The sequence below is a fragment of the Psammomys obesus genome, unplaced genomic scaffold, assembly GCF_907164565.1.
Source record: "Psammomys obesus unplaced genomic scaffold, mPsaObe1.curated_primary_1811, whole genome shotgun sequence".
Lineage (NCBI taxonomy): Eukaryota > Metazoa > Chordata > Mammalia > Rodentia > Muridae > Psammomys > Psammomys obesus.
The window spans coordinates 15,459,505-15,486,831 of record NW_026592890.1 but is presented as its reverse complement, the minus strand read 5'-3'; the positions used below and the strand labels follow the sequence as shown (position 1 = coordinate 15,486,831).

Sequence of the window (27,327 nt, the reverse complement as noted above, 5' to 3'; positions counted from 1 at the left end):
TACTCTGTAGACCAGTTTAAGAAATACTGACACTGGCCATTTGGCTAACATATATTAATATATTCTTATTGTTATGTTCAGTGTTTCAGAGATTTTTTTTTCAATTTATTGAAAGAAAAAATAATCTTAAAAGAGTAATTTCACCAACTGAAAATAAAAACGTTAGTTCTTTTTTCTCCACCCAAGACATGTTTAATTAGCCATAGAATGGCCATTTTCAGGGTAGGTATGGTGGCATATGCCTTTAATCCCAACACTCAGGAGTCAGAGGCAGGCAAATCTCTGCGAGGCCAGCTTCTACAAAGTGAGTTTCAGGACAGCCAAGGCTACACAGAGAAACACTGTCTTGAAAAAAATCAAAGAGAGGTATGTATGTGTGGCATTTTCTTTCTTAGCTTTTGTCAATGGAAAAAATTATTTCTCTTCTTTCTTAGTCAAAGTACTAAACAGATTTCTAATACAAAGCTGCAGCACTCTGTTGAAAATTAAGAATCAAAAACTGCTGTAATTTTCTTTTTACATCAAATTCTGTATCTGTTTTTCACATACATTTGAGAATTTTACACTGATAATTTAAATTTGAAACATGGTTAGATTTTTGCAACTACTATGAATGTCAGATAAATTATTTTTTTCACTTTTTAAACAAATATCTTGCAGTCTGTATATTTTAGTTGTTGATTATTTAGTTGAATGATTCTCTAAAACTGATCACAAATCTGTGATTGAAATAGTAGCCTTGGAGATTTTAGCTTTAGTTCTTGGTTTGTAATCGCTATTATCCCTAGGAAATATAGTATTTAATACCCTATTTGCATTACACATTTTATATGTAGAATGATCAACATATATAGATAGAGATGATGTGTAGGTAGATAGACACACACACACACACACACACACACACACACACACACACCACTCACGTTATGAAACAATGACTTAGATTTTGAGGTCAGCCTGCTCTACAGAACAAGTTCCAGGATGGCCAAGGCTACACAGAGAAACTCTGTCATGAAAAACCAAATGAATGAATGAATGAATGAAATGGTGAGTTAATAATGGAAACAGGACTCCGAGAGACGGCTCAGAGCTATCTCATCTAATCTGGTTATTTCCTGGAAATTTTGGACCTTTGCTACATAATGGGAAAAATGATATTGTACAGTAGAATCCAGTGAAATTTAGTATGAGCATATGTAAATTCTTGGCATGGGCTGGATTGAGTTATGACACATGCTAGAAAAATGTGGGTCCTTGAAAGTAAGAATTCGAATTTAAAATAATATCTTAAACTGAAATTTTGGAACAAACAGACTCTAAGTTTAGTTACCTGCCTGTTAAAGTGAAGACCCCACATGATTGTTTCTTGATAAAGAATAAAGTTTAGATTATTCTTACCTTCAGGATATCTGAAAACTATTAATCCTAAGCAATTTTGTGTATGCCTTACAATTTTGCTTTATTTTGACAGAGATTTTTATTCTACCCCCACTACAGTTAGAATAAGTATTTAAACTGATAAAGTGATTGGGGGATGCATTCCTTGTAGCTTGGAAGGCATCTATTCTCATCACTATGCCACCAGTGCTATAGTTGCCTGGAAAATCACAATGTCTGTAAATGTCATATGCTTTGAATAGACACTGCTTGTGGTCAGGAAACTTTACCTACTTTCCACACTGTTACCAACGTAATCTATGCCCATTCTTGTCTTTGCACTTGTTTCTGCTAGTAGAGGTGTTCATGATGGCCTTTGGTGTACAGTCCTTCCACAGTTCTTGTTGGTAACATTTTGAAGATCTTCTTTATCTGGCCTTTGTTTTCTCTCACAGCCCTTACTTTCCTATCACGGTGAACTCTATTCCCTAAAACTAAGGATAACAGTAGCCAGTACTTATTGGGAACTAAAGTGCTAGAAACTGCTCAAAACACTTTATATTTCTTTAGTCTTCTACCCTGTCTCAGTAAGAATATATTCACTAATATATTCACAATACCAAGAAAAAATATGCGTAAAGTAATAATAGTCTCACAGGGCTGACAGGTAGCAGAGAGGGAACTCAAACCTCTTCACTGCACTGAACTACTTTCCTAGTTCACACTTCTTTTCTTTTACACATTATTTTGGCCAGTGCTTGGGATTCTCTTGCTCAACTCTCAGCTAATTCCTGTCTTTAAATAGGCTTGAGGAAATGTTGTAACAAGTGTTTCTGAAAGAAAACGGTCACAAGGAAAGAATAGGCATCAGATATTTAGAATAAAGTATCTTCAAAAAGTAACCCTCTCAAAGATTTGTGTGAGATAGTTGTTACATTGCTTTAATAATAATTTAAGGAATTTTTTAAAATTTGCTTGTTTTATCTTAGAATGTTAGTATCTATAGTCAGGTGTGATAGAATGCACTCACAGTCCCAGCACTTGGGAGGTAGAGGCAGGAGGATCAGAAATTCAAGGTGTGTGTGTTGGGGGGATTGTAGATAGTGAATATGAGGCCAATTTGGGCTATTTGAGATCTGATCTCAAACAGAGAACATTATGATGTCACTTTTTTTCCATAAATAGCTCGCCTAATTTGAGTAATAGGGATATAATTAAACTGTTCTGTTTATTAGGTAAGAATGTTGGCAGTGGGTGACCAAAAGGAATGAATGTTAGAAATAGCATGGAAATATGACATGAAGTTAATTCTGCCTTTCCTGGGCCCAGCCTTATCAGAAGGCATGGTCATTTTAAGTATGGGATAAAGTTGTAGTTACCTAGTATTAGTAATATGCATATATATAAAACCACCTACATAGTATACAAATGTTTTGTTTTATGTAAAGTTTTCCTGGATTCTTACAAAACCCTGGACTTGGTGCAGGTAATCATATCCCAGTCATAATATATAATATACAAAACTGAGATATAGGTTATAGACTTAACAGAATCATAAGGTTAATAAATGTAGACTCCAAACCCAATTCCCTCTTTCCTGTTTATCTTCTAAAAGTGGAGTCTAAGGACTGAGGAACAGAAGGTGCCAAGACCAGAGTGCCTGTGGCTGGTGTATATAAGCTGGTAAAAGAAGGGGGCTTAAGAATCTATCATTAGCCCTTGCTTTTTTTTTTTTTTTTTTTGGTGGGGGTGGCTTTTCACATGACCTGTAATTCAGGACTTCTGTAAGTATTACAGTCTTAACTGCTGCTGTTGTGGTGTGGAAGGGAGAAAAACATTTCTGATCATCTCTGAAAAAGAGAAAAAGGAAAACAGAACACTGTTAAAGAACAACTTTTTTTATTTTCATGAAAATGCATGTTGTAGATTTGAGATGCAGTGTTGCAAACCCATATGCCTAGTAGCAAATAATGACAATCCTCCCTATGGACCCTTTAAGAGCCTGCCTTTGTGAATCCCACCACGCCCAGCAGCTGCCACAGCATATAGACGCATGCTGCCTTCTTGCCTTGTGCTGTCCTCTTTCTCAAGGGCACTTTTCAGTTCTATACTTTAGCAGGGATTCTTGGTACTCGTTTCTTTACAGTGTTCAGCTTCAGCAGAATTTGTTTCATGCCATTTGATCCCACTAATGTGCTTTCACTGTTAGGATACGATTTGAAGCCTATTAGAAAATTCTGTCCACTCTAGTCCTCTGCCTGCCTTAGTTAATCGTGGGTCCTTTAAAGTCTGAAATTGTAATGTATTTGTTTCTATGCCTCCGGCAGTTGGCAGGGTGTCCTGTCGAGTAGTAGGCACTCCATAACTGTGGCATTGCATATGCATTTGTTTTTAGGTACTTTGCAGCAACTCAGTTTGAACCTCTGGCAGCGAGATCTGCTTTTCCTTGTTTTGATGAACCAGCATTTAAGGCCACTTTTATCATCAAGATCACAAGGAACGAGCACCACACTGCGTTATCAAATATGCCTAAGGTACTGTGACATGAAGGTAAAATCTTTGGATAGATCTCTTATCTCTGAGAACAGTTGGATTCCTTTTTACTGTACTATTGGTAGGAGTATTTAGAATCATATGTAAATATATATTCTTTCTGAAATAATTAAATAAAAATGGAAAAAAAAGGACTTTGTAAGTCTGAGGAGCACTTGAGGAAGGAAAGAGACCCTGCAGGACTTAGAATGCATGGGTAGGTGTCTTCCTGCTCTCCAGTTGCACAAATAAGAATACTGTGAACTAGTGCAAGCCCAGGAAATTACTTCAGACATAGTGTATTTGCTCTTTTAAGCAGTGTTAACAGTATGGAATTGTGATTATTCTTGGTTTTGGCAAATGAAACTTTGGATTGTTTTCATGTGGAAATAGACAACAAGAAGAGGAGCTTCTTTCTTGGATGTTTACTGTGTGGGAGGTATTAGGGTTAACAACAAGAAGTTCTGCTAAACAGAACTTGGGTTCCTTTTGTGTCTACCTGACTGGTTTTGTGCAGCCTGTGTAGTGCTTCCTAGAACATGTATGGCTAGAGGTGAAGAGGAGCTATAGCCAGAAGGTAATGCAGTCTATCCCCATAGACAACAAATAACATGATTTTTCATTGTCACAGCCCCACTCATAGCCCAACTCTTCACCTTAATCAATCTCTTAAAGAGGTGGGCACCTACTTGTCTAGTAACCCAGAGTAAAAACCTGATTGATGGTTAGTGAATTCCAAGAGTTTCTGGTATTTCTCCACCTTTAGTCTGTTGCAGACTTCTCTTGAGACTTAACGCCTTTGATTTCATTTTCCTGGAATCCTCCATGGAGCACTAGATCATGTTAGGGGATATCTTAGTTACAGTTCCTTCTTGAAGTCAGTGATCCTAAGGTTCTGTGGTCAGGGAAGGATTTCAGTTATGCTATAATTTTAAAATGCTCCCTGTAACTTGAATATATTGAGAGTAATGTTGAGGTTCTCATTACTTTGTGTCTTCTTGATCAAGTGTGGTAGATGAAACTAAAACCAGGGCTATGCCCTCCAGAAATTTGTGTTGAAAGATTAAAATGTGCAACTATTACCTGTATGAGTTTTTTAGTTTGTCATTGATTCTTTTAATTACAAAACTGTCATCTTTTTTCCTTTGGCTATAGAAGTCATCAGTCCCTGCAGAAGAAGGACTTATCCAGGATGAGTTTTCTGAAAGTGTGAAAATGAGCACATACCTGGTTGCTTTCATTGTAGGGGAGATGCAGAACCTGAGTCAGGATGTAAATGGAACCCTGGTATGTTGGTGTACTAATGCTCTGAAAGCCTGTTTATAGTAAGCTAGCGGTGGTTTATGGTGGCTGCCTCATGAAGAGAAGCTTTTATATCAGACTCTAACATTTTATACTGGAAATGCCACTGTTATTTAACTCATAATTTACTGTTATCCATTTAATACCTGAAAGTCAATCGTTTTTAAGTTTCTTCTTTTATAAGAAAATTATAGTAAGACAACATTTCTAGAACTGTACTGTGGAATATGATGGTCAGTAATTTTATATCACTCTTAGGTTTAAGAGTCTCTACTTGTCATGCTTTAAGAGTTAATAGTAGTTTGTGTGGCTAGTGGGTATCATATTGTATTTGCTATAAAAAAATGAGATGATTACTCTTTAAAAAAAAAAAAAAAGCCAGGGGCTGGAGAGATGGCTCAGTGGTTAAGAGCACTGTCTGTTCTTCCAAATGGACCCGGGTTCAATTCCCAGCACCCACATGGCAGCTTATAACCGTTTGTACCACCAATTCCAAGGAATCTGACACCTTCACACATAAAATAAAAAGTAAAATAAATTATTTAAAAAAAAAAAAGCCAGATACAGTGGTGCACACCTGTAATCCCAGCACTCAGAGACGCATGTGCAGGTGGTTCTCTGTGAGTTCAGGGCAGCCTGCTTTATAAAGCAAGTCCAGGACAGCCAAGGCTACAGAGAGAAATATATATATATATATTAGGAGCTAGGCTATAGTGTTTTTAAACATGTGTAAGACTCTAGTTTCAGTCCCCCAAAACAAGAAGAAAAAAAAAAAAATCCTGGTTTAGTTTATTCATAGAGAATGTGTACAATTGTTTAACTTAAGGGCCTAGTTTATTTTCGTTTACTCATAATTTATGGTTTAATAATGCTTTTGCTTTTGTCATTAATATCTATGTACAAACAGGTTGATTTGAATTTTTATTTTATAGTAGAGATATAAGCACTGATGATAGATAATAGTTTCTTTTACTTACCTTTCATAACCTTACCCCCTGCCCATCTACGATGTAAGCTAGGTATTGTCTGTAGAATTACACTAAAATTCATCATTTTGATACTAAGACCTTTTATAAACTCAGCAGTATTTTCAGTTGCTCTAGTGTGAAGTCTTCTATCTCTCCTAGTGTTATAGTTTGTTATCACATATGTAACTCATCCTTATGTATGCTTGATGTCGGGATGAAAGTTTAAGAAAGTTTCATACAGCTTTTTTAGGTGGATGGGCAGAGGCTTTTATTCATCTGTATTAGGCATCAGCACGGTTTAAGAATGAGACCTTGGCATGGAATTGATCCCTCACAATTATTAGCACTAATCTCCTGAAGAGACTGCATTGCAATCCCCTCCGCATCTCCTTTCTAGGGCTGTAATGTCATACACAGACACACACAGAAAAGGAAAGCCATCTACACAAATACATGTATTACGCAGACACATATAAGTAGAGTACACATTCCCTTTCTCCATATATTGTTGAATCTTTTGCACACCAAGAGATGTAATCTTATTTAAATAATAGTTTTACTATTTTTCTTCTTTTTTATTAGGAAATGGATATATGTTTTGTGTTAGCAGCTGTACTAGGAAATCATTATAAACATCTTTATTTCATAAAAAGAAGAGGGCCACAGCACTAGTCCCATATCACTGATGGGAGAGTGTCTCCGAGAGCTTAAGTGATTGACCTAGGACCACAGAGCCAGTAGAAGACAGTTTTACTCTCCACATTGTATATTGCTGATATCAGTAACTTGGATAGGTGTTGCAGCCAGAAATCTAAAACTTAGAAGGTAGTGAAGGATTTTTGTCATTTAAGAAGTTGAAAAACAGCTTCTCTTATGTAATATTTTTTGTTTTGTTTTAATTGAATTTTATTTTATTAATTACTCTTTATTCACTTTGTATCCCCCCCATGAGCCCCTCTCTCCTCCCCTCCCAGTCCTACCCTCCCTCCCCTTTCTTCACGCATGCCTCTCCCCAAGTCCACTGATAGGGGAGGTCCTCCTCTCCTTCCTTCTGATCTTAGTCTATCAGATCACGTCAGGAGTGGCTGCACTGTCATCTTCTGTGGCCTGGTAAGGCTGTTCCCCACTCAGGGGGAGGTGATCAAAGAGCAGGCCAATCAGATTATGTCAGAGGCAGTCCCTCTTCCCATTACTATGGAACCCATTTGGACACTAAACTGCCATGGACTACATCTGTGCAGGGGTTCTAGGTTATCTCCATGCCTGGTACTTGGTTGGAGTATGGGTCTCTGGGAAGACCCCTGTGTTCAAATTTTCTGGTTCTGTTGCTCTCCTTGTGGGGTTCCCATCATTTCCAGCTCTTACTCTTTCCCACTTCTTACTTAATGTACTCTGCCCAACAGTTGGCCATAAGTCTCAGCATCTGCTTTAATAGTCTGCAGGGCAGAGCCTTTCAGAGGCCCTCTGTGACAGGTTCCTAGCTTGTTCCCTATTTTCTTCTTCTGATGTCCATCCTCTTTGCCTTTCGGATGGGAATTGAGCATTTTAGTCAGGGTCCTCTCTCTTGATTAGTTTCTTTAGATGTACAGATTTTAGTAGGTTTATCCTATGTTATATGTCTATATGAGTGAGTATATATACCGTGTGAGTCTTTCTGCTTCTGGGACAGCTCACTCAGGATGATCCTTTCCATGTCCCACCATTTACCTGCAAATTTCATGATTTCCTTATTTTTCATTGCTGAGTAATATTCCATTGTGTAGATGTACCACAATTTCTGCATCCATTCTTCAGTTGAGGGGCATCTGGGCTGTTTCCAGCTTCTGGCTATTACAAATAAAGCTGCTATAAACATGGTTGAGCAAATGTCCTTATTGTGTACTTGAGCCCCTTTTGGATATATGCCTAGGAGTGGTATGGCTGGATCTTGAGGAAGCACTATTCCTACTTGTCTGAGAAAGCTCCAGATTGATTTCCAGAGTGGTTGTACAAGTTTACATTCCCACCAGCAGTGAAGAAGGGTTCCCCTTTCTCCACAACCTCTCCAGCATGTGTTGTCCCTTGAGTTTTTCATCTTGGCCATTCTGATGAATGTAAGGTGAAATCTCAGGGTCATTTTGATTTGCATTTCCCTAATGGCTAATGACGTAGAGCATTTCTTTAAGTGTTTCTCTACCATTTGATATTCCTCTACAGAGAGTTCTCTGTTTAGCTCTGTTCCCCATTTTTTAATTGGATTACTTGGTTTGCTGCTTTTCAGCTTCTTTACTTCTTTCTATATACTGAATATGAGTCCTCTGTCAGATAAAGGGTTGGTGAAGATTCTTTCCCAATCTGTAGGCAGTTGTTTTGTTTTGACAACAATGTCTTTTCCTTTATAGAAACTTTTCAGTTTCATGAGGTCCCATTTATTGATTGTTGCTCTTAGAGCCTGTGCTGTTGGTATTCTGTTCAGGAAGTTGTCTCCTGTGCCAATGAGTTCAAGGGTATTCCCCACTTTTTCTTCTAACCGATTTAATGTGTCTGGTTTTATGTTGAGGTCTTTGATCCACTTGGACTTCAGTTTTGTGCAGGGTGATAAGTATGGATCTATTTGCATTTTTCCACATGTAGACATCCTGTTAGACCAGCACCATTTGTTGAAGATGCTATCTTTTTTCCATTGTATGGTTTTGGCATCTTTGTCAAAGATCAGGTGTCCATAAGTGTGTGGGTTTATTTCTGGGTCTTCTGTTCAGTTGCATTGATCCACCATTCCGTTTCTATTCCAGTACCATGCAGTTTTTATTACTGTTGTTCTATAGTACAGCTTGAGATCAGGGATGGAGATACCGCCAGAAGATCTTTTATTGTAGAGGATTGTTTTAGCAATTCTGGGTTTCTTGATATTCCATATGAAGTTGAGAATTTTTCTTTCCAGGTCTGTAAAGAATTGTGTTGGTAATTTGATGGGAATTTAGATAGTAAGTCTGTTTAACAAGGTTCAGGAATAAAGAGGTAGAGTTGACTAATAAACTTATTTTAATCAATGACTGTGGAATACTATATTCCTGTTTATTAATGAATTCTGCTTTTATATCAAAACCTCAAAGAAAAAACAGGACTTAGAGATATAGTCCAGTTCACTGGACATTAGCTAAGCCCTAGGTTCAGTATTAGTAACACTCCCCCGATACCTTTTATGTTTCAGATTTTATCCCTTATTTTAAATTTTATTTATTTATTTTACATCCCAGACATAACCCTCTCCTTTCTCTCCTGCAGATTTTATCCCTTAAACTTTTTTCTTTAGTAGAAGGTGAAAGATCCACTTGGTCAAAAAAAAAAGGATTTTTCTTTCCTTCTTAGGCATGTCAGAATTAACTGGAAATTTGTAAGCCAATTGTGAAAAATTCTGTTTCATGCTTTTCTTATGATTTTTGTTTTTTTTCCTTGCTTCCTGCATTTGTTTTTGCTATAGTTGGGCTAGTTGTTAGAATCAGTTTAATCAGCCAGATATGAGTATCACATCTGACATGTAGCACTTAACTAGAGCTCTGAACAGTACTATCAATATAGCTATAATGTTAATTTACTCACTAACATGATTTTTAGCAAGATTTCTAAAGTAATTTCTGTCCTGTCTTAGTTAGGGTTATTATTACTGTGATGAACCACCATGACCAAAGATACTTGGGGAGGAAAGGGTTTATTTGACCTACATTTGTACAACACTGTTCATCACTGAAGGAAGTCAGGACAGGAACTCAAACAGGAAGAATTCTGGAAATAGGAGCTGATGCAGAAGCCATGGGGAAATGTTGCTTACTGGTTTGTTTCTATGGCTTTACTCAGCCTGTTTTTATAGAACCCAAGACCACCAGCCCAGGAATAGCACCACCTACCAGGGTCTGGGCTCTACCCCATCAATCATTAATTAAGAAAATTCTTACAGCTGGATCTTACAGCAGCATTTACTCAATTGAGGTTCCCTCCTTTCAGATGACTCTGGTTTTTGTCAAGTTGACATTAAACTAGCCAGGACAAATCCCAAGTGTCTTTTAAACATCCTGGTACACATTGGACATTTGATATCATTCCTTTCTAGTTCATCTAATCAGTCATTAGGAAGAGATTCAAGACATTCTTTATGTCAGGAACTCTGGCTTTATGCAGTATGCTCAATTATTCTGTTTTGGAAGGTGAGTGTGTTCTTTAGCTCCTTCAGGCCCTATTACTGATTTTCATTGGGTGATAAAGTTTGGTCCTGCTTCCTAGACCCCGTGCTCAGATGTAGCTGATTGGCACCTCAGTCTGCATGTGGATTCCCAAGTAAGAGGAGCAGGGGCTACCTCTGTCATGAACTCCGTTGCCTGCTCCTTGATCACTTCCCCCTGGTGATGCAGCCATACCAGGCCAGAGAGGAAGAGATCCATACCATCATGATGAGACTTGATAATCTATGGGCAGATGGTAAAAGAGGAGAACTCCCCCTTTCAGTGGACTAGGGGAAGGAGATAGGGGGAAATAGGGAGGGAGGGTGTGACTGGGGGGAGTTGAAGGAGAGGGCTTCAATGAGGATATATAATGAATAAATTGTGAAAAAAAATTAAAATTTAAAAAAGTTTGGTCCTGCTGTTGTTAGCTAGTTTTGAACTTAATACTTTAAGGCACAGACAGGTTAAACCTACCAAATCCTCTATTCTTTCATCATTAAGAACTCCTTGCTGTGAGGAGCCAGGGACTTTCATAGTTGTAGTTATAGAAATCTCTTAAAGGGTTCTTGCAAGAGATAACAAGAAAGCATTAGGCTATAACTATCAAGGCTTAATTACCCATGGGCTTTCATTTGACAGTAACTAGAATATTTGTTTTGCCTATCTTTTTTTCTTAATTTTTTTATTAAGTTTGAACCCAGAGCCTTAGGCTTGCTAACCATCTCCTCTACCACAGAGCTATACCACAAACCCCATACAGTAGTAAGTAGTGTTTGCTTACCCAACCCAAAATGTTGTCTAAGACATCTTTCCTCTTGTGTGCATGATAATGAATACCTATAATCCACCAACTCAGAATGGTGGGGTACAAGGATCTCAGGCTCAAGACATGCCTGAGCTACCACATGAGTTCAGAACCAAGCCTAGAGAATTACTTATTGATTCATTTACTTATGTATTTATTTACTTTTTCATTACAGTTTATTCACTTTGTATCCTGGCTGTAGCCTTCCTCCTCATCTCCTCCTACCCTCTCCTCCTCTTCTCTCCCTATGCCCCTCCCCTATTCCACTGATAGGGGAGGTCCTTCTCCCCTTCTATCTGATCTCATCAGGGCTGGCTGCATCATCTTCCTCTGTGGCCTGGTAAGACTGCATCCCCCAGGGGGAAGTGATCAGAGAGTGTGCCACTGAGTTCATGTCAGAGACAGCCCCTGTACCCCTTACTAGGGAACCCACTTGGAGGCTGAGTCCATGGGCTACATCTGAGCAGGAGTTTTAGGTCCTTACTGGAGGAATGGATACAGAAAGTGTAGTATATTTACACAATGGAATACTACTCAGCTATTAAAAATAAGGAAATCATGAACTTTGCAGGCAAATGGTGGGAACTAGAAAAGATCATCCTTAGTGAGGTAACCTAGAAGCAGAAAGACACACATGGTGTATACTAACTTATAAGTAGATATTAGACATATAATATAGGGTAAACATACTAAATCTATAGTCCTAAAGAAGCTAAACAACAAGGATGACCCTAGGGAAGATGCTTAATCCTCATTCAGAAGGGAAAACTGGATAGACATCGGAAGTGGGAGAAGATATGGAACAGGATAGGAGCTCACCACAGAGGGCCTCAGAAAGACTCTACCCAGCAGGTATCAAAGCAGATGCTGAGACTTATAGTCAAACTTTGGTCAGAGTCCAGAGAATCTTATAGAAGAAGGGGGAGATAGAAAGACCTGGATGAGTCTAGAGAATTTAATGAGACCCTGTGTCTAAATAAAAAGTAAAAAGAGGTCTGGGGAAATAGCTCAGTGGTGGAAAGCTGGCTGAATATGCATGGGCCATAGTTTAAATCCCTCAGACCACAGAAGGGCAAAGGACATTTCTGCCAAGGCACATTATTCTCTTTGCTTATTTTCTACTGTTTTATTATTTTTTTAGAATAAGGTTACTATAAATATAATGAGCATGATATATGTGTATTAAAAAGTTAAAAGCATGTGTTCTTTTAAGGAAAAGAAAAAGAGGTGGAAAGGAAAGATAAAATTCAAGCTACTCTTCTCCTAATTGTATTCCATGATTGAGAATAATTGCATCCCTTGGTCAAATTTCAGTTTCTTTTATAATCATACCATATGTGCTGAAACTATACATTAATCTTCCAAGTGAAGGTAGAAAGCATAGGTAGTTAAGCAACCTGTGTGATTTCCTCCTGAGTGCGTAGCCTGAAGTGAATGAGCAAGGTGAGACTGAATCATAGTGAGGCATCTTATATGATTATTTTTATATTACATGATTCATAAAAGCAAGCCAACAACTTGTTAATGTTTATTTGCTAGTAGTTAGTGCCTACTGGATGAGAGTTAACAGTAATAGGTACCAAAAGGATTAACACCTTAGTTCTGTGCTGCATGTAACTTGTCTTCATACTTCACAAGTAAGAGCACTCAGAGGTCATAGGAGTGCAAGAATGCAGCATTATAATTTGCTTTGAGATGTGCCACAGTAATTTATTTGAGATATTGGTAAAGCTTAAAAAGAATAAAACGTTAGGCAATTTTTTTTTTTTTTTTTTTTTTTGGTAAGTGTGGATGTGAATAACTTGTTCTGTGTGGATGGCAGAATTATAAGAATTTGCTGGTCCTAACAGTACTCAGCTGAGTCCCATGTCATTTTAATTTTTACCTGTCTGATGTTTACATCATGGATTATGTTTCTCCTTAGGTTTCTATATATGCTGTACCAGAAAAGATTGCTCAAGTTCACCATGCCTTGGACACAACTGTAAAGCTCCTTGAGTTTTACCAAAATTATTTTGAAATTCAATACCCACTTAAGAAATTAGGTAAGAATTAAATAGTGCCTTTGATTTTTATTGCCATTTATAATGAAGATGTGCTTCACAAATGATATTTTAGAAAAACAGTTTTGTCAAATTTTAAAACAATCTACATGTGTCTGAACTTAGACTTTAAATTATTTAGACAACTTAAAAGTTTATGGGGTTATAGAAATTTGCTTAAGGCTCCATCTGGAGTTTGATAGACTCTAACTTCCAATAAATTTGTGATTCAAATGATTAAAAAGTACATACTGGGATCCCCTGAAAGCAAGAAGATTTAAGTTCTGTTGAGTGTGATTCTGATTCTGAAGAATGTTATGGAGTCCAACTTGCCTCTGTCTTGCTTACCCTAATCTGATTCATCTGGAAGGGAATAGGGTATTTTTGTCTTTTTTAATGGTACAGAGGAATTGTTGATCATAAAAGGGTTTGATCAAGTCTTTCTCAGCTGGCATCAGGTACAGAGCATTTAGATCTAGGAAAAGGACAATTCTGCATGTTAAAGATCATGAAAGATCCCACTGTCCTTATTGGGCAAAGCATCTTGACTTGGGGAGTTACTTAGATGAGAAGCTGATCTCTTCTTTCTTGTCATGTCCAGATTTGGTGGCCATTCCTGACTTTGAAGCAGGAGCAATGGAAAATTGGGGCCTGCTTACATTCCGAGAAGAGACACTTCTGTATGACAACACCACTTCTTCAGTAGCAGATAGAAAACTGGTCACTAAAATCATTGCTCATGAGCTGGCACATCAGGTATTACCAAGCAGTGCCATTATATATTACTCCCTAGAATTTTAGTAAATACCTGTCTAGTACTAAGTATGTTATATTTCTGTGGTTTTAGTATTGCTATTATATTAAAATGATGCATTTTAAAAACAAACTTAATGACAACAGAAAATATTATCTGCTAAGATTTTACATTTAAGTCATTTTCACATCCATTATCTCATCTCATGAATGTCCTAAGGTGAGTGGTAATCCCATTTTACAGGTAGAGAAACTAAGACTTAGCGCTAAGAAATGACTTGTTCAAACTCACCCAGCTATTAAGTGGTACCATCGAGCCTTGAAGAATAATTGTATCTTCAGATTATCTTTTTTATGACCCCAGAGCTGGGACCAAGCCCAGGACTTTGTGTTTGCTAGACAGTGCTATATCACCGAGTTAAATTATCTAACCCTGGAATAGCACTTCCCTTAAGAATACATATCTGTGTCAAATCTAGCAACTGCCAGATGCTTAGTGTAAGCTTGTAGGATAGAACTTGCCCCCTCACTTACACTATCTCCCTTATGTGTTACTCCTGCCTCAACTCTGGGATACCAGATTGCAGGTGTGGGCTACCACATCCAGCTTTGTAACAATTCTTGAATCACAGTTGTCAGGACTAAATTCCTTTTTCTGTTTCCTGCTAGAACTGAATTCTTAATTGATGTGGAGAAGGAGATTTCTCTCCTTTGGAGAGAAGGAATTTTTTGTATAAGATGGAAAAAAGAAAAAAAAATTGTTCATGAACATCACCATTCCCAACACATTATCTTTGTTGTGCTCTGGGATCAAGATGCTTTTTCATGGTTTTAGAAGCTATGAAGTGGCAGTACTTGAAAGACAACTAGAAAGTCCCATCGCCAGTTAACTCTGAATCAAACATCATTTGTAGATGCCTCTGACCCTTATAAGAACTTCTTGGCAAATTGATATGTTAAGCATATACTTAAGTGAGCTGAAGAAAAAGTTGTCTTTTTTGAGATTTCTTTTAACGCTGTTATTTCTGAGACTACTCATTACCACTTAGAATATGTCTCTTTATTTTTTCTTTTGTTTAGGGCTTATATCTTATCTTCCTGTTAAACAGATTTTTTTAAAAATAATGTCATTGAAAAATCAATGATTACAACTCTCCAAAGTTTTGTTTTGTTTTATTAATAATCTTATTTTTTGCTTATTTTTGTGAAATAAACCCCAGACCACGTTGACAAATTTGCATACCGTAAGACATTTTATTGCAAGTATGTTTAAAAGAAATCTGTTTATTTGTGTGTGTACATGTGCATATGTGTGCTCTGCCTGCATGAATGTATGAGCACGTGTGCACACCTGTGGAGGACAGAGGAGTGTGTCAGCTGTCATCCTCCATCGCTCTCTACACTCACCTCTTAGTGAGGTGGGCGTCAGCAAACCTCAGCAATTGCATGCGTGTACCTCCCTCAAACTGGGAGTGCAGACGTTTGTGGAGAATGACACGGTGACTTGTGACATGGGTGCTGAGATCCAAATTCAGGTCCTTAGGGTCGCAGGGCAAGTGCTAACTGCTGAGCCATCTCTCCAGACCCAAGAGTATTTTAACCATACGTTATTTACAAAGAATTCTTACCCTTTTTCTTTCTTTCTTTTCCTAAAATACATAAGGAAGCATTTAAAGATTTCTCTGATTTTCTTTGTGGTGTTGGGGTGTGTGTGTGTGTGTGTGTGTGTGTGTGTGTGTGTGTGTGTGTGTGTTTATGCCTGTGTTCATTCCAGGTTTTTATAGGAATGCTACTTGAATTCTGAGGTGAATCCATGTGTCTTGAAATGAGGTAATAGAGCAACGTGAAACCCAGACACTGAAACATAGGGAAATCTTTAGTTGTCATAGGTTATTATATATATAACGGAAAGTAATCTTATTAATTGATACTAGCTCAAATAATTTCATTATCTAAGAAGATTCACTTTAACAACTTTATATATCATGATGTATTGCATATGTTAAAATTTCATACATGTTTTAGTAAATAAATATATTCATAGCCTTTCCTGTTTTTTTTCCCATTCACTTAAGGTAAAATATTGAAGTTTTATTTTACTTCTAGAATAAATTCATATAACTTAAAATCCTTCATTTTTTGGTATATTTTGTATAACTTTTATAAGTCTTTAATTACTCTGAGTATAGTTTAAGATATTTTAATTTGATTATCTTCAAAGAACCTGACAGTACATCCAACTAAGAAATTCCTGAGAATGTACATGTCACGCTGGTTACTAATTGTCTCTCTTACAGTGGTTTGGTAATCTGGTTACAATGCGGTGGTGGAATGACCTATGGCTAAATGAAGGCTTTGCCACTTTCATGGAGTACTTCTCTGTGGAAAAAATATTCAAAGAGCTCAATAGTGTAAGTACTAAGTTTTTTTGTCCTATAAAGAGGAAATAACCAGATTAAAAGTTATATTTACCATGTATTTTCTGTGCACTTGAGGTAATGAAATTTTTTTAAAGGTATAGTAAAAACTGGAGTTCTGGAAATTTGACAGTGAAAATCTCACTTTTGCTCATTGATATATTTCATTAAACATTGAAATGATTATATTTTTTAATTCAGGATGAATATTTTAACTGCTACATTTTATTTTTAATAGATAGGGTCCTTTTGAAAATATAGATAAGCTGGAAATTTTGTTTTGTTTTGTTTTGTTTTTTTTAAATAACTTAGCTGGCCATGGTGGTGCTTGCCTTTAATCCCAGCACTCAGAAGCCAGAGGCAGGGGGCTCTGTGAGTTCGAGACCAGCCTGGTCTACAGTGTGAGTTCCAGGACAGCTGGGCTACACAGAGAAGCCATAAAAAAATAACTTAGGGGCTGAAGAGTTGGCTCAGTGATTAAGAAAACTTGTTGCGGGCTGGAGAGATGGCTCAGAGGTTAAGAGCACTGGCTGTTCTTCCAAAGGTCCTGAGTTCAATTCCCAGCAACCACATGGTGGCTCACGACCATCTCTAATAAGATCTGGTGCCCTCTTCTGGACTGCAGGTGTACATGCAGACAGAATATTGTATACATAATAAATAAATCTTAAAAAAAAAAAAAAAAAAGAAAACTTGTTGCAAAGGACCCTGGTTCATTTCCCAGCACCCACTAGTAGCACCTGTGGGGTACAGATAGATGCATGTGAAAGCAAAACACCCACACACATAAATAATAAAAAAATAAATCTAAAAGAATAATTTGAAAACCCTTTGTTTAAAGAGAAATCAAATGAAGACTGACTTCAATATTGCTTTTTATATTGTTATTGAGTATATTTTTAAATAACATATAAGCTGCTTAAATAAACAAACAAATAAGTAAATTGACCTTGCTATGTACAAACCACACGTTTATTTCAAAGACTTGAATACTTGTTATAGAAAGGCATTGTGCGGGCCTTGGCAGCTCAGTCTCTGAGTGGTTCCCTCATAAGGGGAACAGGGAATGTCTCTGACATGAACTCAGTGGCAGGCTCTTTGATCACCTCCCCCTGAAGTGGGTGCAGCCTTACCAGGCCACAGAGGAAGACAATGAGGCCAGTCCTGATGAGACCTGATAGGCTAGGGTCAGAGGGAAGGGAGAAAGATTTTCCCTATCAGTGGACTTCAGGAGGGGCATGGGAGGAGAAGAGGGAAGGAGGGTGGGATTGGAAGGGGACGAGAGAGGGGGCTACAGTTGGGTTACAAAGTGAATAAACTGTGATTAATTAAAAAATAAATAAATATTTTAAAAAAGAAAAAAGAAGGCATTGTGCTATGAGTATGTCATTAGAGTTTGGAGATATTTCCTGTACCCAAGGCTGCTTAGACATAGTAGGCCATTTTTGACAGTTATTGCTGAAATAATGCAAGTATTATTGGGCACCTGAGGGGAAACCGGAAACATGGGTCCCTCAAACTATAGGAAAACCTCCCACACAGAAATGTTTTCAACCCTAAAAATCTGACTTGCTAGTAGACTACCTCCACGCATTAGTCATGGACTGCAGAAAGTACTCTTGAGAGTTTCCAGTCTGACATTTCTGCACATAGGGCTTGATGACAACTGCAAGTAATTTTTAGTTCAGATACTAAGTAGGTAGTTTAAATCATGTGTGCTTTTTAACTACGCAGTGAAATACACAGTTTTACCACTTGGGGGTGCCCAGAATACTTAAAATTCTGATAGACACTCTTGGGGCACGCTTAGCTGAGCTCTCAATTCTTTCAGACCAAGAGTTGTACTTTATTGAAAATAACCTTAACTAGGAATTGTATATGTTTTAATAGAAAATCAAGGAAAGGACCACGTTTCTGCCCTAAGTTTCAACTTTTATTGTAAAAATAAACTTTAACTGGTATTGCATGTTTATCTTGGATATTAATATTTGGAATTTGCTTTTGATAGTCATAGATTCTTAATTTTACAGTTATGCTCTTTCAGAAATGCTGATTCTCACATCCCTCAATTATAAGTGCAGTTTTAAATTTAAGGAATATGCATACACTGTATTTTCATTTGTTTATACGCTAAACTTTAGTAAGTCCAGGTCTTTTCATTCTGTATCAGTTTGTGTAATTTGTGTAAATGCTAGATTGCCTTTGTGCTGGTTATGACTTCCTGCTGCTTTGTTTTTTGCTAGTATGAAGACTTCTTAGATGCTCGGTTTAAAACCATGAGGAAAGATTCCTTGAATTCATCTCATCCAATATCATCATCTGTTCAGTCTTCAGAACAAATAGAAGAGATGTTTGATTCTCTCTCTTATTTTAAGGTATTACTGTGCACAAAGAAATGCACTTTTAATAGACTTCAAACACATTTTGTACATCAGCAAACAGCCTGAGTCATATTAAAGATTGAATAAGTATTGCCTTTGAGTATCCTTTTAAAGTTTAAATTTTAAACATGTAAAACTGTTTACATTTTGGTTTTAACTTTTGTGAATGTTTCTCTGTCTCTCTTTAAGTCACTGTGACTAGTATTCAGGCAGTGAAGCAGCTCCTGTAAGAATTCATCTTTCAAACTTCGTTTTCTTTGTTGATCTACAATTAGAACATATGCTCAGAAGGTCCTGAGTAAAGCCTTTTATTGTGCTACTCAGATAAGGTATTTTCTAGAATCAAGATCACCAAAACAATTAAACAAAAAAGTTATTTTAATAATTGGCAATTAACCTTGAGGATGTGAAGCATAGACATTTGGTTTGTGGATGGAAAGTAGAAGCTCTGTTGAGATCTGAGCAGGCTGGAGAACAGAGAACATGGTTCTGGTGTTATTCAAATATTTGATGTCAGAGGGGTCATGTCAGAACTGATTAGCCTGTTGTGTTTGGTTGTCAGATTGCTTGATTAGTAAATCTCTATGTCAGATAGCAAAGAAAATACAGTAAACATGTGAGGATAGAATTTGTATTATCAAAAAGCTCAAAATTGGGTAGTAAATACATGGTGAGGCATAAGAGAGGTTGTATGTGCTGAAGTAGTACAGCATGCACGCTGAAGAGAGAATGGAGGACGGTGAGATCCGAAATACCTCTAAGCACACAGGTACTGTGGTTGGGCAGGGATGAACCCGTGTTCTCTGCAGAAAAGAGCCAGCAGTGCTAATGGCTGAGGCTTTCTTCAGAGATGGAGCCAGGGTTTAGGAAGGTAAGAAAGGAAGCTTGAGCCCGGCTACAGATGGTCCTGAATTCCATAACAAATCTAGGTGTTTTTTGTTTTGTTTTTTGTTTTTGTTTTTTGACATAAGGATGACCTGATTAAAGTTAATATTTAGAAAATTTAAATTGCATTCATTTTATAAAGTAGATCCAGTAGGGAGAGACTAAAGATAGAAGCTGGCACTAATAATCAGACATGGCAGTGGAGAATGTTTGAAATGAGCGGTCATAACAATGGAAAGAAAATAGCTCTGAAAATAAAGTGAGTTTTTGTACTTAAAGGACTTAGTAAAGGTAAGGACTTAGTCCTTGGTAAGGACTTAGAATAAGACACAAAAGAAGGCAAAAATGTTTTCCAGATTTAAGCCTGATGAAATAATAGTACTTTTAACAAGAAACCAGAAGTTTAATTTGCTCTAAAAATATAGACACTCATCCTCCTTCTCTGCTGTTTTTCTTTCTGTAGCTTCAGTTACCATCACTAACCATCTAATGAAAAATTCTAAAAGGAAAAGTACAGAAATAAGCAATTCATAAATTTTAAATTACATGTCATTCTGAGTAATGGGAAACGCTCATGCTGTCCTCCCCTCCCATGAGTCAGCCATTTCTTCGATGTATCCATGAATATGCTACCCATCTGTTCATGACTAAATACTGTATCGATTATCAGATTAACTGGCTTAGTTAAGGCTTGTGGTCAGGTATCTCCTACGTTATTTATTAATGATCCCTAATGCACAAGAATTCTGTAGTTGCCAAAGCAAAGGTATGAAGTGGTTCCTTTAAGTGACTAGGTCAAAGTTCTTAAGTTTACAAGGAAAGAAAATCATAGGCATTTCTTGCTAAGATCTGATCTGTACTACAGTAAACTATTTTGAAAGGGACTACATTCATAAGACTTATTACAATGTATTGTTTATAATTATTTCTCTTATTAGGAATTATTAATCCTTATATACCTAATCCATTGATTAAATTTTATTATAGGTGAGAGCATAGCATATGTAAAGTTTTGTGCTATGTGATGTCTGGAATCCACTAGGGATCTTGGAAATTATCCCTTGTGGATAAGGAAACTACTATATTCAGTTATTTACTATAGTGATTGTTAAAGCCCATACTTGAATGGTTGATAAGGAAAAACTTTAAATGTGTTTCTGTTGCTATACAGAGGGTAAACAAAGTTGCTATTTCAAGATGTGTTATGACAGAGCTCTGGCACCAATCATCCATCTAAAATCAGAATTCATGCCTGCTGATCATGAGATTTCAATAGCATGCCTAACCCTTCAAAATATGGTAACTGCTTATTTTACAACTGAAAATTTGACCAATATCCCACATCACCAAGTAAAATAGAATAATTCTAGTAGTTTGTGAAAGAAGAAATGCCTGTGGAAGTATGTTTAACAGATATGTTCCATTTGTTCTTCACAGTCTCCAAGCCACTGATACAGGTTGCCTTATGAGGGTTCATTCATTAGCCAGTTTTGAAAGTACCATATGCCAGTTACTGTCCTAGATGCTGGAGATTCTTCAGGAGACAAACTGGAGAATGTTTCTCTGGGGTATCCATTTCATGGTTCAAATTTAGAGGTAGTCATTAGCTATACACAAGAATTAACAAGTGTTGTATTAGATGAAATAAAGAAGAGAAATGAGAATAACAAAGAAAATGCCATTTGATATTGCATAGTCAGGGAAGGCCACTTGTGAAGAGGCAATATTTGTAACCCATTTGAGAATTAAGCGTATGGGCTGCCAGTGACAAATATTTTATGCAAAACGAATTAAAGTATAGATTTTGTGTGCAGAAAAGAGTTAATATCACAGTGTTAGAACAACTATCCTTTGGTAGTCTACCTACAAGGCTATTCCTTGGCTGGCATCGGGCAGATCAGGTTTGGGGCTGACTGTATTGTTCATGATGAAAATTACTTACTCTGCCTAAGCTGTATAAAAAATATATTTATGCTCAGTGTTTTCTATTCTTTGGGAGCTCTAGAATTTGGTTACTTGCAAGCTTGAAGGTGCTTCTATGTCTTTACCCCTAGGCAAAGCAAAACAAAATTTGGATCCTGAATTTCTTTTTTTAACAGTTACCCTGGCTAACAGTATTCCATACAATTAGCACAGCTTGCTAAAGGAAAGAAGTACATCCTCTTTACTAGGAAAGGACTCAGGGAAATTGAGGGCCAGCTTTTTTTAGACTTTATAACTACTCCTAAGCTGATTTTACCTTGAATCTTTTGATTTTAATAGATTATAATTGTGTGTGTGCCTATCAGTTGAGTTTTGTGAATCCATTTTAGTGCTACATCAAACCTGGTACTGATGTTAGGAAGTCCCACACAGCTTAAGATGACAGATTGCTTTTCATGTTCAAGCATAAGTTAGGAGCAGGCTATTTGGAATAGAATAAACAATAGAAAATAGATGATGTCAACAGACTTATAAAGTGAAGTCACTGTGAAGTGTAATATATGATAAGGACCTTTTATTCTAGGTGAAAAAAAAGAACATTTGGTCAGGGAAGTATCGTGATATGTTTAATTGTTTTAAAAATTATGCCCCGTGTTGAGCAACAGCTCATGGTCAGGACGACTGATTAGGTAGTTGTCATATATGGAGTGTGATGGTAATGAGATAATGGTTGGACCTGATAAGTGTTGTAAAAAAAATATCTAGTAGCATTCACTAATAAATTCTGTATAGACTGTATGAGTAGAGTCAAACACAATATTAACAGTTTTTCCTTTCCCTGGGGCCCAGCTAGACCTGAGGTCTGTTCCTGGGATCCACATGGAGAGCACCAAATCATGAAAGCTATCCCTTCACATTTACATACACACACAGAGAGGGGTGGCAGAGAGAAGAGGGAAATGTAATTGATTTTTTTCTCTCAACAACTGGAAGTTAAGATTGGCATTTGCTAAAATGGAGAAGACTACCGGATAACTAGAATTGGGGCAAAGAAAAAAACTGAATTTTAAAATAGGAAGTGCACATTAGATAATCAAATAGAGATACAAAGTAGGCAGATGAATTTGAGTCTGGAATTCAGAAGTAAAATCTAACTGGTTATATAAATAGGCTTAGAGCTGCTAGACTAGAGAGCAACTAGAAAGCAAATTCAGGTGGAGAAAAAGAGAAGCCCACGGGGTTAAAGAGAAAATGGCAGGGCACACCAAGCTTTAGTCATTGAGAAGATAAGATTCAGTAAAAGAGACCGTGGATAGAGCACTGAATTAGAGGTAAAATCAGGAACACTATCTCAAGACTGGATATATAAAGCTTTCAAGCAGGAGTGGGTTGTCAATCATGTTAACCGCTATTGGTGCATTATTGATAAGGCAAGCAAGAAACTGAGATTTATCTGGCACCAGGAAACTCACCAGTGACCATTGCTAGTAGAGTAATGGTTATTCTGTGGTTGAAATGAACATGGGAAGAGAACAAATGCAGATGACTCTGAAGAGTTTTACTACAAATGAGAAGCAATAGCTAGTGTGATAACTAGAGGAGACATGATATTAAGGAAAAGCAGAGAGTCAATACATATATACCTACATGTGTATATAGACATATATAATTAAGAATGTTTAACTGTATTTTATTGATGGAAATATTATAGTGTAGAAGAGAAAGTTGGTAATGTATGAGAAAAGCAAGAACTGTTGAGAACAGGAATGCTTAAATATGTAGAATAAATACAATTGTAAAATGCAAATGGGTATAAAAGCTATTAAGTATATTTGTATCTTGATGACTTGATATTGCTACATTTTTATCACAAGTGAAATTCATTCAAACACTGTGTTTAGTGCCTACTGCTAGGTATTGTAGTAGGTATTGTTTCTGTATTTGCATCTTTGAAATTGTTCGCTCAACTGGCCTTCACTATAGAAGAAGATATAAACATCCTAGATGTAGAAAATAATATCAGTTCCTAATGGACCAACTCAATTTCTCTCTCAAGTCAGAAAGGACACCAAACAGGTATTTGTTTTCTAGCTGGAGTGTGCTGTGTGTATGAGGGAGTCTGTTACTGCCCGAACACTTGCAAACCTGGTTATGGACCCTTAGTGTGTGCTTGCTCCCTTGTACATTCATTAGTATAGTTCAGAAGAAGAAAGATCCTGACTATTTCAGCAACATGGGAGACTAAAATTACAGTGTAATTACTGCCAGCAGAGAGATTTTGAAAGTTCTGCTGATTGTGTCTTCCTTGGTGTTTGTACATAGGTGCAGCTAGCACTTTAAGCATTAGAGATGGGGGAAGAGATGCCATAGAAAATTTGTCATATGTTTTTATTTAAAAATACATAAATGCTAACCATTTCAATACTGACAAAAACAACAAAGTACACTTATAGGACACAAAGAATGGCTCATGGCCGATTTTGTGTGCATAGGAATCTAATTCCCTTTGCCAGTATTTATATTTTTAAATAATTGTATTTGAATATGGTCTATATCTATGTATACAAAACTAATTATGTAGTATATATGTGTAGTATGTATATATGTTGTATATACATATGTACATATATACATGTATACATATGTATATACATATGTATATATGTTGTATATATGAAATCACGTTTTCGAAATTATATATTTTTCAGTCTTAGATTTTTGATTCTGTAATAATCTGGGTTTTTTTTCTCTTCATTTTTTGAACAGGGAGCTTCTCTCTTGTTGATGCTGAAAACTTACCTTAGTGAAGATGTGTTTCAGCATGCTATCATTCTTTACCTGCACAATCACAGCTATGCATCCATTCAAAGCGATGATCTCTGGGACAGCTTTAATGAGGTAAGTAACCTGAATAATTCAGTCCTGTCTGCAAGCTGTAAGAGGTCCTCAGTTTATATTTCTATCACATAAATAAATGGTACCAATGATATGTAAGAGATAAAAGGGATAGATTATTGACACTTCCATTTTCTAACAAGCAGCGTAATTAGATAGAAGCTATTCTTCAGAGCATGTATGAACCCAGCTTGCCTATGCACATATGTTGGCTACACAATTCTGATAGACCTCTTAAGTTTGCTATTCTGATCTAGTTTGGTAGTTCTTTGTGCTCTGCAAGATCACAGATATATCTGAGAATCTGATAAAAGTTCCTGTCATTTGCCTCAGAAAAACCACATGCAGAACATCACACATGGTTTCAGAGTCCTGTGGATGCTGGGTCAAGAACCCTTGCTTTGAATGAGTTTCATTGCCCACTGTGGGTGGTGATGTTTTCTAGTATTAACTTTTTGTCCAGAATGTAGGACCTACCTGTTTGAGAAAAGGAACTAATTCTTATTACCTAACACTGGCTTCTGTATTATTTTTCCTCGAATCATGTGTTGGCATTCCAGTTTAGAGCCATCACTGTTTTGCTTTCTGTTTACACAACTCTTGACACTTGCTTGGAACATATGCCTGCCTTCATTACTCACTGCACATAATGCTGCTGCCCCGTCTCAACCTAGTTTCTAATAGTCTCAGTTCTTTCAGCATTATTATCAAACTATATGATAGTCTCTTCTTTTTATTACTGCTTTCAACTTCTCAAAGTGTCTTGCTTTTCTTCCCAGCCTCTGGTCCTGAAGTAGATAGGTGGAAGCCATGAGAAAGACAAGATTAATACCTCAGTGAAATTGGAAATCATTGTTCCATACTTCTGTACTTTAAACAGCCATATAATGATTGAAGTAGAACCTGCCTTTTGATGATGTGGTGGCTTGAATTTACATGTATGTGTATCCAGAAAAGTAGGCTAAATCATAAACGTGATCTTCCTGCTTTAAAGAGACCATTTATTATAAATCGCTTTTTGGTCATTGATACCAGATGTCTTCTGGGTAGTGAGCTTTACAGGGTCTAATAACCTGATACATTAGATCTTAGATTTTACAAAAAAGTTTGTGTATTTTGGGGGATGGGGGTGAGAAATGATCCCAAAACAAGTTTACTATTATTGTTCTTTAAGAGACTCAGTTAAGGGACCAGAGTTTTCTATAAGTGCTGCTGATATTAGCTCTCCCCCAAGAATGGGTCTTTAAAAGACAGTGAAGAAGCAGAGTAGGGGAATAAAGAAGAGTGTAGATTTGCTGCTTCTCAGAACTGAGTTGCAACAGTTCAATCCAGTGAAGAGGAGATGCTGTCACCCAAAGTGCACTTACATTCTCTATGGATTCTAATGTTAAAGTCTACGGCTGGAAACACACATGCTGCTTTTTAGCGGGATTCATGCTGAAACCCTCACTTATATTCCAAGCTAGTTGGCTTAAGCAGCTTCTTAGCATGGTGAAAAATGTAAACTAACCTTAGGATCAATTCTATGTGGTCTTCATGAAGTACATTAGGGAAAGAGTTAAAGTAACATGCAGATTAAACTAAAACTTTTAAACTGATTTTATCTTTAAGCAAAATTAATTCTTCTTAATTTAATAGGTCACAAACAAAACACTAGATGTAAAGAAAATGATGAAAACTTGGACCCTACAGAAAGGATTCCCATTAGTGACCGTCCAGAGGAAGGGTACTGAGCTGCTTCTGAAACAAGAAAGATTTTTTCTAAGCAAGCAACCAGAAATTCAGGCTTCCGATGAAAGGTATCATTTCTCTTTCTTCCCAGCCTGTCTTGTTCCCACCTTCAGCTATAAGGATTTTAGAGGTTCTATACCATCATTTTTGTGAAACCTGATGAGGTCTTCCCTTTCTGGAAGGAGTTTGGAAACATTCAGTTATTGTCCCATACCACCAAATCCTGACTAACTGAAATATTAGGGAGAGAGCTAACCTCCTGTGTTTTCCTTTTGCAGCCACCTTTGGCATATTCCAATATCCTATGTCACTGATGGAAGAAACTATTCAGAATATCGATCAGTCTCACTACTGGACAAGAAATCAGGTGTGACTATAGTTAATATTTTTCTGATAAAAAAATTACTAATAATGTAGTTTAAAATTTTTGATCTTAGCCAATCTGATAGGCATGAGGTGGAATCTCAGGGTCATTTTGATTTGCATTTCTCAGATGACTAAAGACATTGAGCATTTCTTTAAGTGTTTCTCTGCCATTCGATATTCCTCTGTTGAGAATTCTCTGTTTAGCTCTGTTCCCCTATGGCTGTGATGCTTTAATTTCTGCCAGTTAAGATTTTAAAACACTCTACTATTATAAGAAAATGTTTGACACTAAGGACAGTTGAATCTTCTTGGCTCCTGATACCCCAATAGTAATTACTTTCAACTTAGTTGCATTTTTTCTATTCTCAAAATGTAGCAAAGAAGATGACTTCAGGCTTATTTTAGGTCATGCAACATTATCGCACTATAGGATCCTCTGGTTTCTTTTTGTTTTAATTTTTAAATTTAATTTTATTTATATATTTCTTTATTAGAATTTATTCACTTTGTATCCCCCCTGCAGCTCCCCTTCCTCATCTCCTCCCAGTCTTAGTCACCCACCCTTTTCTCCCCCTTTTCCTAGTCCTCTGATAGGAGAGGACCTCCTTCCCTTCTGTATGACCCTACCTTTCGGGTCTCATCATAATTGTCTGTATCTCTTCCTCTGTAGCCTGGCAAGGCTGCAACCCACCCCTCAGGGGGAGGAAAGAGCCAGCCACTGATTTCTTGTCAGAGACAGGACCTGTTCCCA

General features: G+C 37.0%; 1 protein-coding gene across 1 annotated transcript in view; it reads left to right on the top strand.

Annotated features, from left to right (window-relative positions):
* Positions 1–27,327, top strand: part of Lnpep (leucyl and cystinyl aminopeptidase) — an 87,019-nt gene that overhangs the window by 36,652 nt on the left and 23,040 nt on the right. Inside the window, exons 3-11 of the mRNA XM_055615972.1 lie at positions 3,776–3,914; positions 5,068–5,199; positions 13,108–13,228; positions 13,827–13,981; positions 16,276–16,389; positions 18,639–18,770; positions 24,351–24,482; positions 26,118–26,278; positions 26,489–26,577. Of these exons, the coding sequence (XP_055471947.1) occupies positions 3,776–3,914; positions 5,068–5,199; positions 13,108–13,228; positions 13,827–13,981; positions 16,276–16,389; positions 18,639–18,770; positions 24,351–24,482; positions 26,118–26,278; positions 26,489–26,577 (1,175 nt within the window). The remainder of the gene's footprint in view (positions 1–3,775; positions 3,915–5,067; positions 5,200–13,107; positions 13,229–13,826; positions 13,982–16,275; positions 16,390–18,638; positions 18,771–24,350; positions 24,483–26,117; positions 26,279–26,488; positions 26,578–27,327) is intronic.